The sequence below is a fragment of the Hemiscyllium ocellatum genome, chromosome 30 (genome assembly GCF_020745735.1).
Source record: "Hemiscyllium ocellatum isolate sHemOce1 chromosome 30, sHemOce1.pat.X.cur, whole genome shotgun sequence".
Lineage (NCBI taxonomy): Eukaryota > Metazoa > Chordata > Chondrichthyes > Orectolobiformes > Hemiscylliidae > Hemiscyllium > Hemiscyllium ocellatum.
The window spans coordinates 37,617,769-37,634,357 of NC_083430.1; the positions used below are offsets into that span (position 1 = coordinate 37,617,769).

The 16,589-nt window shown below is 42.7% G+C and overlaps 1 protein-coding gene across 1 annotated transcript; it reads right to left on the reverse strand.

The window, feature by feature from the left end:
• Positions 1 to 924: 924 nt before the first annotated feature.
• LOC132829810 (claudin-6-like) lies at positions 925 to 1,560 on the reverse strand. Its single transcript, XM_060847173.1, has one exon. It carries the CDS (start codon positions 1,558 to 1,560, stop codon positions 925 to 927), a length of 636 nt encoding a protein of 211 aa, XP_060703156.1.
• Between the last annotated feature and the right edge of the window lie 15,029 nt (positions 1,561 to 16,589).

Here is a 16,589-nt window from a genome sequence, read left to right on the forward strand (position 1 = left end):
CTGGATTCCCCAAACAGCAGCAAACATCATCCTCTCTTGCTGTCTCACTGAGTTTAACTGAGTTTGGGCATCCTGGATTTAATTCCTCTGGTCTGAGTTCAGACAGCTGACCTTATTTTGGATATTCTGAGGGGATCTGCAAAGAATGTATGGTTTTCCTCAGCTAGTGATCAAAAGAATAAAATTCAGTCAGGATTCACACTGCTACTTTGATCCATTCCATTGCCAGATATCTGATACTCTCCATAAACTTTTACATCCCTTGTTTAGATTCTAGTCTGTACTTCATTCCTGGACATCTGTTATTCCACAATTCAATCCTCTTGAATTCCTCGATTAATCTCCAGCCTCAAATTCATTCCCTGGATTCTGTTATTCAAGGTAAACTCCCTGAGCCTCTCAATTAAATTTCAGCTTGGTAACTCACTCCAAAGTATTTTTGTTCCATTATTGAATTGCAAGACCCCTAGATTAACTTGAGCTTGATTCAATTCAGCACCAGGGACCAAAGACACCTTGTGATATTGTTGACCGGGATAATTCCCAATCTAGAGTATTTGGCATCCTCCATTTATAACAAACTGCGACCTTACTGCTGAGGCGCTCATACCTGACCGAATCAGGTGAACCCTTCCATAGAAACAACAGCAATCTACATTTAGGTAGGATCTTTAACCGAGCAAGGTGGTTCTGGGAAAGATGAGGCCTCAGAGTAGTGATGGTAATATTCCAGCGTATTGGGATTCAACATGGAAGTCATCAAATACAGGCATCAGATGAATGGGATTTGGTGTGAGTTAGCACAGAGGCAGCAGAAATCTGGATGAGTTGAAGTTTAAAAAAGTTAGATTGTGGGCCTCTGGTCGGGATATCGTTGAGCCGAGTTGTGAGAAAGGATAGAGTTGAGGATTTTGTCTGTGACCATTACCTGTTTGCAGGGGCCGTGAGCTGATAGTGAGTACGATTCCTCACGTAGCCTTCACTGTGCTCACCAGCTGCTGGACATGAGCAGCAGAGGATGCTTCCCCCGAGGACAAGCACAAAAGCTGAGCCCCAGCCTAAGAACAGGGCATCTCCCAGATCTGTCTTCATGGACGTGGGCACGAGCGGGTTGTAGAAATCAGCCACGATATTGACAGCAGTCCAGGAGACAGGAATCAGGACACATATTCCTGCCATGATGAATAAAATCCCTCCAGTTACAGTCAGTGAGGCTTTGAACCTTTCCTCAGCCCTTGCAAACTTGGTGCACTTCAAGCCCCCGCATGACACCACCGCAGCGAAAATGCCCAATGCCACAGCCAAGCACATGAGGGCCCGGGCTGCCTGGAGGTCAGATGGCAGGGCTAGCAGTGAATCGTACACATCGCAGCTCAGGAGACCCCCACTGTCGTTGATGCAGCTCATCCAGATCCCCACCCAGCCCTCCTCCACTGTCAGAATTGTACTGCCGCCGAGGTTGCGGATCTTCCACTGTGGGATCGCCATAGCAACGCAGGCCATGAACCACCCAACCAAGCCAGCGACGAATCCCACCACTTGGAAGCCGGCGCTCGCCATAGGATCTGCCCAAAATCCCTCAGCAACTTCCCAGAAATGCTGAACTGCTGTCCCCGCAGCAACTCTCTCACTGGTTGACCGTCAGGGTCACCAGGTTAACTTGCCATAATGCCAAAGAGAAAGGTAGGCCCCTGATTGAAGGGCTCTCACCTTGACCATCTCTCACTGCCAAAGGCACAAAGGAAGTGATACTGTCAGCAGCTCTCCCTGCACATACTGAAGGATGGATTTCTGTGTGGGAGGAGCAGGGAGAGAGAATAGAAAATGACTGACAGATCCGAGAGACACCACTTAGAACTACAAGCGACTGGCAAAGCTGCTGATCTTCAAGTGTTTGACAGTGGTCTCACATTGCTGTAATGTTGTAAATGCTGCTGTTGCCTTGAAACAGCAGAAGCAATATATAAGGTCTCGATAGAATATTCTCTTGGCCGATTTCCTGCGGTGTTTTGGCTGCATTAACTGGGTTCCTGAATGGATGAAATAAATGACTAGGAATAGAAGAATTAGGAGCAGGAGTAGGCCATGCAGCTACTTGAGCCTGCTCTGTCATTCAATGAGAAAAGGCTGATCGTCCACCTCAGTTACTCGTTCTTCACTGTCCCCATCATCTCTTAAATTCTTGAGATACTTATCACCAAATACCAGGGGGTGGTGCTCTAGTCTGATAGCTGCGGGTGTTCTCCTCCCCACAGCAGAAGCTTCTGACACTTCAGCTATTCCGAAGTATGTATGTGCACGCCTGTGTTTGTATGTACGTACGTGTGTGCGCGCGCGCTCATGTGTTTGTGTTGGTGTGTGTGCACGTGATTGTATGTGTTTGTGTATGCATGTGTGTGTGCGCGCGCTCATGTGTTTGTGTGTTGGTGTGTGTGTGTGTATGTACACGCCTGTGTTTGTATGTATGTATGTGTGTCTGTGTGTGCGCGCTCATGTGTTTGTGTTGGTGTGTGAGTATGTGCACGCATGTATTTATATGTATGTGTGTGCGCGCGCTCACGTGTTTGTGTGTTGGTGTGTGTGTGTATGCGCACGCATGTGTTTCTATGTATGTGTGTGCGCGCGCGCTCATGTGTTTGTGTGTTGGTATGTGTGCACATGATTGTGTGTGCATGCGTGTGTTTGTGTGTGTGTATGTGTGTTTGTGGATGCATGTGTGCACGCACATGTTTCTGTGTGCGTGCCTGCACACATGTTTGTGTGTATGTGCATGTTTATGTGTGTGCGTACGTACACATGTTTGTGCGTGTGTTCGCGCGTTTGTGTGAGGAGCTGCCCTGGACCCATAACACCACGGCTAGAGCTCGAACATTAACTCTAATGTATCTGATCACTCACTTACATATTACCCAATCAGGATGAATCATGATGACATATCTCCAGACCAAACTGCCTACTCAGCCTTAGTCAACATGATTGAAAGATGTGCACCATTCATTCAGTATTTGTTGCCCCTGTTTCCCCTGCATCCTGGTTCAGTGGTGAGCCCGCTCCTGCTCCTGCATCAAAAAGTTGTGGTTTTAAGCCCCACTTCTGATTCTTGAGTCAGAGACTCGACTGCATGCTAGCTTTGTGTGGGAAATATTAAAACAAATCTCTGTCAAAGATCCCACAGCTCTATAATTGGAGAAGTGCAGGGTAGTGTGACCCGCCTTCCCTGTGCCTTGATCCCACAACCCACATCAGGAGAACATTGCGTGGCCATTTGTGGGATCTGACTGTGCATACATTGTCTGCATACTTCCACTTCCGATGGACCTCATTGGCTGTGATGAGTACTGGATGGCCTGAAGTCATGAGACGCACGGTGTAAAGTTAGTCTTTCATTCACTCATTTTCATTGAAAATCTACTGTGCAGATAGAGACCATTTGGCCCATCGAGTCTGCACCAACCCTCTGAAGCACATCGCACCCAGACACAACACACCACCCCGCCACCCTCACAATCCCCATGGCTAATGCACACAACCTGAATATCAGTGCAGCCAGCGGAAACCCACACAGACACAGGCCACACAGACAGTCACCCAAAGTTGGAATCGAACCCTGGCACTGTGAGTTAACAGTGCAAACCATTGAGCCACCATGCTGCCCTTTACCTTTGACTCTGAGCTAAAGGAGACCTGCTGTCGAAATATTTTAAATGGTCTATGCTGATGGTCATTTGTCTTCTGTTCCCAGCTTACGATATGTGTGACTTCCACGACTCAACATGGCTATCCAGTCCCTCAACCGTAATCAAAAATAAGGCTCACAGATTCATTGTGGCCCAATGAGTGTCATTAGTCCCTGCTGTATTTTGAACCTCTACCTTCAGAAAATATGCTTCCTTTAAGACAAAAACAGAAATTCTCCAGCAATTTCTGTTTTTGTTTCAGATTTTCAGCATCCACAGTTATTTGTTTTATTTTAACCCTTTAAGGGTCAGTTTACTTCATTAGTAGCTGTTGACCTCAAAGTTGTGAGTTCAAGCCCTGTTCTAAGTCTTCAGTAAAGGGAGTGTTGCATTGACAAAGGTGTTGTACATTGAATAAGATGTTCAACAATAAGACGTTTACACTTTTGAGTGTGTCAATGCTCCACTTTTATTCAAGTTATAGGAGTTTATAAAATTATGAGAAGCAAGGATAGGATAAGTAGTCAAGTTCTTCTCCTCAGGGTAGGGGAGTCCAAAACTAAAGGGCCAAGATTTAAAATGAGAGGGGAAAGATTTAAAAGGGATCTAATGGGCAATCTTTTCATGCACAAGGTGGTATGCAACTGGAATGAGCTGCCAGAGGAAGTGGTGAAGGCTGGTACAATTATAACATTTGAAAGGCATCTGGAGGGGTATATGAATTGGAAGATATGGGCCAAATGCTGGTAAATGGGACTGGATTAATTTAGGATATCTGGTTAGCGTGGATGAGTTAGGCCGAAGGGTCTGTTTCCATGCTGACTCCAAGTGAAATAGCAAATTCTCCTTTGACCTGATGAGCGTTTATTCCCGAACAGACATCAATAGTTACTTCATTAGCCACTAATCTTAATAGCAATTGTGGAATCTTGCTGTGCTCAATCCATTGTTGCATTTCTTCACATTCCAACAATAACTCCACTTCAGGAAAGCACCTTCTTGATGGTGGACCATTTTGGGAAGTTCTGAGGTTGTGACTGGAAATTCAATAGTTTGTCATAAAGAGCTCCATCTTGTGGTTGAGGTGAAATCTGCCCTGTCCTCACAGGAACCAGCAGTCAGTATGAGAGGCAGGACAAGTGACAGAAAGACACTAGCAGAGCATAGAACAAGCATTCTACTTTTCAACGAGGAACGTTACAGCCTTCTTCACTGAACATTGTGTTCATCAATCACAGAATCATGGAATTGTTACAGCACAGAAAGAGGCCATTCAGCCCATTTTATCTGCTGGCTCTATGAGTGAGCAATGAGTCCGTACCCTTACCCACCATCCATTTTAAATTTAACTTTATACATTCTTCCTTTTCAGAAAATCATCCAGTTTCAGAATCTCTGTTCCCATTTTCACAGACAGTAAAATGTAAATTCTGCTGCTGACAATTACAGATCTGCTAGACCCAACTTTTGCTTCTCCATTTGTGCCATCACCAAATTCTTTCTGACTTACATTGCTATGTCTGCTCTCATTTAACCTCCTCACTTCCATCCCTTTTGTTCTTCTCTTACCCCTCTTGCTCCAAATCAAACCCATCTCTTGCTCTCTCTTGGCTCTGTTGTCCCATGTGAGCACAGTAAAACCAGTAATCTATTCAACAAACAAGAAAATTTATTCATCTGGAACATTATTTTGAATTTTCACATCACATTTGACTCAATGAGTATTTAGAGCACTTTTTTGTTTTTATTAAGAAACTTTTTTCTTCTTATGTCTGACGTTTATGTTTTTAAATGTGGAAGATTGTTGATGCTGGTGACATCTTACCTTACGATAAGCAAATTGACTCCAGCTGAAGGTGCCAAAGAAACTGATGTCCTCATCTAACTTGCTTTGTGAGGACACATCTTTGATCACTATTGCTCTTTTCACATTTGGCTCCATTCTTAGGTGCTTCACCTCAACACTATCTAAAAGAATTAATCGTAATCTAAAGAACACACTTAAAATGATTTGGAGATGCCGGTGTTGGACTGGGATGTACAAAGTTAAAAATCACACAACACCAGGTTATAGTCCAACAGGTTGAATTGGAAGCACACTAGCTTTCGGAGCACTAGTCCTTACCACCTGAAGGAGTGGCGATCCGAAAGCTAGTGTGCTTCCAATTCAACCTGTTGGACTATAACCTGGTGTTGTGTGATTTTTAACTTTGTACACTTAAAATGATATGTGTTTGGAACAAGTTGCTAGAGGAGGTGGGGGTGGTACAATTCCAACATTTAACAGGCATCTTGAATGGGCACATGAACAGAAAGGGTTTAGAGGGATATAGGCCAAATGCTGGCAAATAAGACTAGATCAATTTAGGACATCTGGTTGGGGATTAAAAGGTCTGTTTCCGTGCTGTACAACTCTATGACTCTATGACACTAAGTACCTCTCCACCTCAACCTCCTGTTTTGTTGTTCAGTGGTCCTTTTCTCCCCCTAATTGTCCTGGCAGGCACATTATATTCTTTATGAATGAGCTTATTACTTTAGTGCCAATGAATGCAGGTAGGATCATGTGACCTTGCATACTGTCCAGAACATGTCAGGTTGAAACCCACTGAAAACTACTGAAGCCACCAGAGAAAAAGGAGGCCATCACTTTTTCGGCATTGGTGTTTTGATTCAGCACATGCTTTATAGCCTTTTGGTCTTAATATAGATTCAAATAACTTCAAATTGTACATTCCATTTTCATTTTGTTGCCTTTCTCTTTCCAGGGTTCGGTTCTAACTCGATTTTCTTGTTTCTGCATTCCATAGACAGCGGTGCATGAATCTGTCATTCACACCATCTCGAGACATAGCTTTGTTAGCTGTTCTATCATCACTTCATTGGCTTTGCAATCCCAACTCTTTTCTCACTTTATCTCCTCTGTCTTCCACCCTATCACAAGCAATCAATATTGTTCTTTTCCCCACCTCACTTTCACTTGCCTCAAATGATTTAAGTCTCTAACTTTTCCCAGTTCCAATGAAAATTTGTCAGCCTCTGAGGAGATGCTGCCCATGGATTGTCCCAGAATTTGTGGCTTTTATTTCAGTTGCTAATACACTGTCCATTTTGCCTTTGTTTCAGCTGAGATCATCCAACTAGAAATGGAAACTGGCAGCCAAGCAAGAGTTAATGCTTAAGCCAGTCAGGAAAACTGGCACGATTGAAACAAGAGATTACCTTTCGCACACATTCCAGTTTCATCAGAACTTGAATACACACTCCCACATGTGCTAACTTTCACCCAATCAAGGCACAATCCTCATCCAATCTGCATACGAGGGCCATGCCTTTCATTGCTATTAGTCCTTTCATACTGATTCTGTGCTGTTTCTCACATAGCTTAATCACTGAATAACCAGGAAATGAATCAGTTTGCATCTTATCATAACATAGGGAATCTGCAAAGTGCTTAAAAGAGCAACTATGACCTAATTAAACGTATAATCACTTAGAAGAAACTGTTTATGACCTAATTTAGATTGCACATTGTTATTCAGTTTCAACATCTTTCTAATTCCCTTCCTTTTTATTGTGATCTTATGATGTTATGACCTGTGGCAGTATGTTTGGATCCAATATTGAGTTATTTAGGCACCTCAACACCCACACCTCAGGAATGGAAGAAAGTCATCCTCGATCCTGAAGAAGGTGAAGTATGGGGGGAGCTCGCATCCCACAATGGAAAGCATACTGCATATTCAAAAGGTGCTCTCTTTCCAAGGGACGTTGTTGAATTGAAGCCTTGCCGATTGCCTCAGCTGCATATGGCCGGATTTCAAAAAAGAGAAGGGTGGTTCTCCTCAAAGTCTAGGCTAGTATTTAACCCTCAATCAATCAACTAAACTAAAAATACAGTCTCTCATTCTTGTCACATTGCTGTTTGTGGGGTAATTCTAACCCTGAAACAGTCAAAGTTAAAAATCACACAACACCAGGTGATAGTCCAAAAGGTTTATTTGGAAGCACTAGACTTCAGAGCATTGCTCCTTCGTCAGGTGGCTGTGGAGTATAAGATGGTAAGACACAGAATTTATAGCAAAGGTTTACAGTGTGATACTGGGAGACTGGTTAGCAAGGTAAGATCTCATGGAATACAGGGAAAACTAGCTATTTGGATACAGAAGTGGCTTAAAGGTCGAAGATAGAGGGTGTTGGTGGAGGGTTTTTTCCAGACTTTAGGCCTGTGACCAGTGGATTACCACAAGGATCACTGCTGGGTCCATTTATGTGAATCATTTGGAAGTGAGCATAAGAGGTGTAGTTAGTAAGTTTGCAGATGACACCAAAATTGGAGATGTAGTGGTTAGCAAAGCAAGTTACCTCAGGTCACAATGGGATCTTGACCAGATGGGCCAATGGGCTGAGGAGTGGCAGATGGAGTTTAATTCAGATAAATGCAAGGTACTGCATTTTGGGAAAGCAAATCTTAGCAGCACTTATACACTTAATGATAAGGTCTTAGGGAGTGTTGCTGTACAAAGAGACCTTGGAGTGCAGGTTCATAGCTCCTTGAAAGTGGAATCGCAGCTAGATAGGATAGTGAAGAAGGCGTTTGGTACTCTTTCCTTTATTGGTCAGAGTATTGAGTACAGGAGTTGGGAGGTCATGTTGCAGCTGTACATGACATTGGTTAGGCCACTTTTGCAATACTATGTGCAATTCTGCTCTCCTTCCTCAGAGGCTGAGGGGTGACCTTATGGAGGTTTATAAAATCATGAGGGACATGGATAGGATAAATAGACAAAGTCTCTTCCCTGGGGTGGGGGAGTCCAGAACTAGAGGACATAGGTTTAGGGTGAGCGGGGAAAGATATAACGCAGAGTGCGATACATGTCTGGAGTGAGCTGCCAGAGGGAGTGGTGGAGATTGGTACAATTGCAACATTTAAAAGGCATTTGGATGGGTATATGAATAGGAAGGGTTTGGAGGGATATGGGCCAGTTGCTGGCAGGTGGGACTAGATTGGTTTGGGATATCTGGTCAGCATGGACAGGTTGGACCAAAAGGTCTGTTTCGTGCTGTACATCTCTATGACTCTATGACTCACTGACACTGTAAACTTTTGCTATAAATTCTGTGTCTTTCGATCTTATACTCCACAACCACCTGATGAAGGAGCAGCGCTCCAAAAGCTAGTGCTACCAAATATCACCTGGTGTTGTGTGACTTTTAACTTTGTACACCTCAGTCCAACACCAGCACCTCCAAAATCATGAAACAGTCAATGTGTTTTAAAATGTATTTCATTGGTTCTGAAATACTTTGGGATCTTCTGCATTCATGAAAAGGACTATGTAACTATAATTTTGTCGATCATATTTCATTGTTCTTATATAATATTATATAATGGAATTTTACAGCACAGATGTGAGTGGCTCCCATGGTAGAACTGTTAGCACTTTGCACCCTGAATCCAGCAATCTTAGCTCGAGCCTTAGTGGGACCTTTGTTCCTTTGGGTGGCACGGTGGCACACTGGCTAGCACTGCTGCCTCACAGCACCAGGGACTCCGGTTCAATTCCTGTCTTGAGCAACTGTCTGTGTGGAGTTTGCACATTCTCCCCATGTCTGCGTGGGTTTTCTACAGGTGCACCGGTTTCCTCCCACAGTCCAAAGATATGCAGGTTAGGTGAATTGGCCATGCTAAATTGCCTGTAGTGTTAGGTGTAGGGGAATGGGTCTGGGTGGGTTGCTCTTTGGAGGGTCGGTGTGCACTTGTTGGGCCAAAGGACCTATTTCCACGCTGTAAGTAATCTAATCTAGTCCCTATTTAATTCTTGAAGAAGGTCATTTGGTCCATCAATATCATAAGAGCTCTCTAAAAGCCTTTATTCCATGATCCTGCCTTGTTTTTCTTTCAAATATAAGTGTCAAAATAGGCCATTCAGCCCATCCAGTCTACTCCACCACTTCTGATCATGCCTGATCATCTACCTCAACATCACATTCCCATGCCTACTCCAAATGGAAACTGCATCTCAATGAGGCCAGATTAAGTAATAATGAGGATGTTAACACACACTCACTACTCACTCATGAGAATTCCATCTCACCATTCAACAATTGGTCTGAAAATGAGGTTTTTACGCTTGACATTGGGAATCCCCTTGCCGCTGATCTCACGTAATTCTTCCTAACTTTCTTTCCATTGTTTGCTTCATTCTGTGGCTGGATCGATTTGGCTTAAGGCTCTATCAATCTCTGTTTCAAATTTCTTTACTGAGTTACCAGAGTGTCTGGGGCTGACAATTCTAAACACCCACCATCCTCTGAGTTAAGAAATCCCTCTCCGAATCTTAGTCTTAAATGGCTTGATGTTGAGACTGGTTCCCAGATCCAGACTAGATAGGCATGAGGCTGGAAGAACACAGCAAGCCAGGCAGCATCAGGAGGTGCAGAAGGTGTAACCCCTCTTCACCCGAAACATTGACTTCTCCACCTCCTGGTGCTGTCTGGCTTGCTGTGTTCTCCCAGCCTCCTGCTTGTCTACTTTGGATTCCAGCATCTGCAGTTTTTTTTTTAAGTCTCTACCCTCATTCCAGATAGCACAGCTAGGTGTAAAACCCTTTCTTCACCTACATTGGTTAGCCCTTTAGAAACTTGAGAGTTTCTATGAGATTGCCTCTCATTCTTCTAAACTATTACAGACCCAATTTTCTCAGTCTCTCCTTATAGAAGTAGAAACTGGCAGCCAAGCAAGAGTTAATGTTTAAACCAGCCAGAAAGTTGGTACGATTGAAGCAAGAGATTACCTTTCGCGCACATTCCAGTTTCACCAGAACTTGAAAACACACTGCCACATGTACTAATAAACATTCACCCAATCAAGGCACAGAACTAGTCCTCATCCAATCTGCTTGAGTGAACCATGCCTTTGATTGCTGTTAATCCTTTCATACTGATTCCATGCTGTTTCTCACATAGCTTAATCACTCTTTCGGCCTTCACCTTCAATGTTTTTACATCTGATCAATGCATTAAATTTACAAGCATTTCGAGAAGGATCGTCCCACAATCCATAGGTGTCAGTCTCGGCTGCTCTCCCACTATGGCATTAACCCAACTCACTTTTATAAATTGTTGTGAGTACTGCATCCATTGCAGACAGGTTTTAACAGCCATTTTAACCTTAATTCTCTTTCATTCTTCCTTCTTTCTGTTAGTGATGTTTTTAAATGGAGGTCCTTTACTTAACACCTCAAGGGTTGATGAAGATGCATTCCCCATTATTTATCTATCTCAAAATGCTTGTAAATTTAATGCATCGATCAAATGTAAAAGCATTGGAGATGAAGGCCAAAAACGTTGGGCACTGGAAAAGACAGTGAGCCGATAATGCAGCCATGAGTTGTCCCACTTTTAACGAGTGGTATGGTGGCACAGTGGTTAGCACTGCTGCCTCACAGTGAGATCCGGGTTCAATTCTCGCCTCAGACAACTCTGTGTAGAGTTTGCCCGTTCTCCCTGTGTCTGCGTGGGTTTCCTCCAGGTGCTCCCATTTCCTCCCACAGTCCAATAGGTGAATTGTCCATGCTAAATTGCCCAAAGTGTTAGGTGAAGGGGTAAATGTAAGGGAATGGGTTGGGATGGGTAGTTGTTCTGAGGGTATGTATGGACTTGTTGGGCCGAAGGGCCTGTTTCCACACTGTAAGTAATCTAATATTGATTGGTGAATTTTTTTCAAGCAGCTGTTCAAAACCTACAAACGTGAAATAAACATTTCAAAAGAAAGAGTGATAGAGAAAGACACACAGAGATAACAAGATTAAAAAAAAGTTAGGCGTAAGAAATACAGCAAAGGAATGGGGAGGGATAGATTTAGGCTGAGCATTGAAAACAAAGAATTTCTAAGATTATTCTAAACCAAGAAAAGCAGGTGTGTGAAAGGTCTTTTCCATCTATCAGTCCTGGAATCTGGTCATCTACACTGCAGAGTGAACTTTATTTTAATTAATTTATCTCTTTCCACAGACCATGTGCACTATGATGATGCACCTTGTTAGTCACCTTTGTTATAATTCCAATGGAGAATGTGTAAACCAGTGATAACCAACCTTACTAAAGAAGCTTCAAATTTACTATAATATTTCACATTTTGTAGCTTTTCATTTCCACAAATCAGATCCAATGCAAATTATGTGAATTAACCAACAAATGATACTTCAAATAAAAACATAAATTTCACTGCAAATAGTCAAGAACACAAAAAATGCATCTGAAACAAAGAATCCTGCAGAAACTCAGCAAGTGTCATACCAGACTCAAAATGTTTCTCTCTCCGCAGAAACTGCCAGACCTGCTAGGTTTCGCCTGCATTCGGTTTCAGATTCCCAACATTTATTGTCTTAAAGATGCATTTAATGCAACCCCCAGCACTCCCTGGATAAATGCAACACCATGTAGCTGTACAATACCATGACAAATTGTTCTTTATTTATGCTGGGTAGGTTAGGGGCCTTAACCGACAACAGCTTTCACCTTCAAGTTTCAAGGATGTTAAGGATGTTATTTACATTGGCCAGGCACACTTCCACAAATCTGCCACCCCCCGCCCCCCAAGTCTTGAAAATCCTCATGCTGTACCATTCCAGAAATCCTTTTCAACCACAAACTTATTAACATCCCAGACCAGAGTTTAACCAATTCTGGGAAAAACAGAATTGTTTGGAACTCCTGAGGTATTCACATAACTTTCCAGGTTTAATTCCTCATAACCAGCTCACACTGTCATTCCAGGAGCTCCCACCTTCAGTCCTGCCAAACAGAAAAATTGACCACTTCCTGAGTGCTGTACTTCTCACAAGAATTTGATGTGTTCCTTTTTCTCTGTCTCAGTCTACTTTCTCTTTACACCCACAGCTTTATCTTTACCCTGAGCTTCTCTGCTTGCTGCTCTCCTTCATATCTGCATTTCTCTTTTATATCCAGCCACATGGCCTCTTTCTTGTTGTTAGCCCTGTTTCCAGTCAGAGTCATCAGATCACAAGCACAACACTTCCTATTCAGGAGAATTACAAAAGATATCTTTACAATTCATGCAAACTCTTAAAGATCGTTTGCAAAAACACTTACAAAAAAAAATTGACAGGCTTCATATACCTTTCAAACAAGTTACAAACTGTCTTGAGCATATTGCTTTCAGGGTCAGAGACTGTCACACTTTCCACCATGCAAGTACGTTCTTCCTGAACACAGACTCCAGACACTTATTTCATCCTGTTCCCAAGTCTATGGTGTAAAATCCTATATAAACATTTCAAAGGCAAATCAGACAGAACTCTAGGATGTTCAACCATTCTGACAGTATACAGGAAATCTTGAAATATCTTTTTTTCCGCTGTTCTCCAAAGCTATGTGGCAAACTCCACTGCCACTCATAAGATCATTATCCAAATCTCTTTAAACAGGACTTTTCTGCAGCTTAGGAAATTGGGAAAGCAGGAATTGAGATTTCTCTGGCAAATAAAATATTGTAGAGATTCTAAAATTCTATGAAATAAGCAGGGCCCTGAGTTTGCATTTTATAGATGATGGTCTATTTATTGACCATCTTTGAGGTTGTCAGCTATTTGAGGAAAATTGCTTGCCCACAAAGCTGCCAGCACCATTAGAAAGCCCCATTGGGGAATGGGAGTTGGGATTCTAGGGTGACCATTGCTACTGGGCTTCCTTTCCAAAGCCATAGTGCCCACATCTACAAAGGCTTTCAAATCCTGGAAACCCACCACAGCAGTCTCATTGCACAATGCTGTAACAACAATGGTCAACTTTGAAAGTAAAATACCATTTGGTTTCTTTCATTTGATTTTATTTTTCGTTAGAGAGGAGGATGTGGTGACCATTGAGGCTCGGATGGTTTAATCTGGAAGACTGAACCCAGTGATAAGGTACCTTGACTGATATATTAATAAACCGGTAATGTGTCAGCAGGGACAGGAAGTGGTCCTTATATGGGCAACTAATTGTCTCAGGTGGACATCCGCTAGATGCCCATGCCATGGAAACTTTCCCTGCTGAATAAATGCCATTACAACAAGAAGATTTCAGGCTCCCCTCCCGTACCCACCTCCACCATACAGCCTGTTGACTCTGAGAGCAGTTCCAGATGCCTTAAAAAATCCAGCCCAACATCTCAGACCAATACCTTTGTCAGAAGTATTAAACATGAAAAACAATGAGGTCTTGCAAGGTAAATTGACTGGCAGTTCACAACAGATGACGTATAATATTTTTATTTTGAGGCAACTTTTTGTATCATAACTTAACTGCTCATTGCTATCCTTGTAACTGTGTAATTTTGACTATGAATGGGATCATTAATACAAGAATGTTTGGCTGTTGAAGGGGTTAAGCTAATGCAGAGAGATTGGAATTTTTCTGGTGCCACTGACAAAACTCTAGGCTTTTTCTACACTTTTTCTGCTGTGTGAAACATTTAAAGGTGATCTCTCACAATTCCCAATATTATGACATGCTTCGAGAACAAAATGATTGAATGATAAGGTGAGGAGCAGCTGAAAAATCAGAAGCATAGAGCACAAGCTGATACCTGGCAAAGAAACTTGCCCTTTTGTTAAACAGTAATGAATTATGGGGAGAAAGGAGTGTGAGGATGACTCATAGTAATACCATAAATTATGGTATCATATCATAAACATTCACAATATAGTGATCTATTGTAAATGAGGAAACACTGTGTAACCTCGAAAGTGAAGTCTTACCAACTATCCAGAAATGTAGTGGAGTATCAAAAAAAAGATTAGTCTGCTGGATGCCACAACAAGCAAAGTCAAAAGATGTTGGCCTGATGCTCCACAATCACCACATTCAGCAACAAAGTGGGTGGCACAGTGGTTAGCCCTGCTGCCTCACAGTGCCAGAGACCTGGGTTCAATTCCCGTCTTAGGCAACTGTCTGTGTGGAGTTTGCACATTCTCCCTGTGTCTGCATAGGTTTCCTCCAGGTGCTCCGTTTCCACCCACAGTCCAAAAATGTGCAGGTTAGGTGAATTGGCCATGCTAAATTGCCCGTAGTGTTAGGTGAAGGGGTAAATGTAGAGGAATGGGTCTGGGTGGATTGCTCTTTGGAGGGTCGATGTGGACTTATTGGGCCGAAGGGCTGTTTCCACACTGTAGGGAATCTAATCTACACCAAAGTGTCTGTTGCTTTTCCAGTTGGTCATGGAAAGTGCACTGAGTGGGGGATGGAGGGGGAACTTCGAGAATGGCCATGTTGTGTGGCCAGTGGTGAGAGGTGGGGCTTGGATGGGGTAGAAAATGATGGTTGGAAGCTGGTAGTCATGTAGTGAATCCTCCAGGAATCCACTGGCAGCCATATTTAAAATGAAGGAAGAATGGCTGCATGTCAAAACTACGACAATGTTCAACTTTGAAAGTAAAATACTGTTTGGTTTGTTTCATTTGATTTTATTTTTCATTACAGAATAGGATGTGGTGATCATTGAAGCACAGATGGTTTAATCTGAAAGAATGAACCCAGTAGTAAGGTACCTTGACTGATATATTAAGAAACAAAACCTGTAATTAAACCCTCACCAAGCCTTTCACTCACTCACCCTCACGCTCTGTCAATAATTTTAAAAACCACCACTGAGGGCTCTTGCGGTGCACTGATAGTGTCCATTTAGAAAACCTAAGATCATGATCCACCTGCTCCAGAGGTTTAACATAACACATCTGAGCAGGTTCATTTAAACAAAAAAAAACCCCCCACCACGTTCCATCCTTTTCTGTTCTGAAAAACCAATGCTTAGCAATCTTCAACTTGGGTAACTAAAAGTGTCTGTTGCTTATCCAATTGGGCATGGGGAAAAACTTTGTCCCAGAGTTGAAATGTCTAATTCCAGAGTTCATGCAATTAAGGTAAGAGGGGAAAAGTTCTTAGGAGATATGTGAGGTAAGTTTTTTTAGACACAGAGTGGTAGGTGCCTGAAACACTTTGCCGGGGTAGGTATGGAGGCAGATATGATGGTGGGAGGGGTGGGTGGTGGAGGTTTAAGGGGCTTTTAGATAAGCACATGAATATGCAAGAAAAGCAGGGATATGGATCATGGGCAGGCAGAAAGGGATTAGTTTAACTTGGCATCATGTTCGGCACAATATTGTGGGCCAAAGGGCCTATTTCTATGCTGTACTGTTCTACGTTTTAAAAAAAGAGACATATTGTAGTCAAAGCCTCAACTCTTGTTTCTATCTCCACAGATGCTTCCAGACCTGGTGAGTTTCTGTAACATTCCTGGTTTCTGTAACATTCAATCTACAGGAATGTAAAAAGAAAGGAAATCAAGGAGAGGTGAGTGAAGCTGAAGTTTGAATGCAAGGCCAAAATCAATTGAACCTGATGCATTTGTAACCTGCAAGACCACAGTTGAAAAGATATATGTTTTACTTATTACTACAGCTGGGCTGGAGTCTTGCTGAATGGGACAGCACATGAAGAACCAAATGAATAACGACAGAGAGTTAAAGAGCCTCTGCTCCATCAAACCTTGACCCAGACTATTCACAATACCTTGTGTATCACCAAACAGTGACAGTCTGGTATACCATTATTCAATATACCAGGAATGAAATGTCTCAGTTATAAGAAGAGACCTGATTGGCTGGATTTGTTTTCCATGGAGCAGAGGAGGCTGTTTGGGGTATACAAAACTATGAGAGGTATAGACGAAGTTTTTTTTTTAAGAATTTCTTTCCAAGACAGCTATGCCTAAGACCAGAGGGCATACATTTAAGGCGAGGAGTAAGTGATTTAGAGGATATCTGAGAAATAACTTTTCTTCCAGAGGGTAGTAGCATTATACAAGGTGCTGCCTGAGAGGGTGGGGGAGACAGATACTCTCACAAC

Bases quoted from the DNA above. Each gene is read 5' to 3' on its own strand.
- LOC132829810 (XM_060847173.1), bottom strand. From the start codon at position 1,560: ATGGCGAGCGCCGGCTTCCAAGTGGTGGGATTCGTCGCTGGCTTGGTT.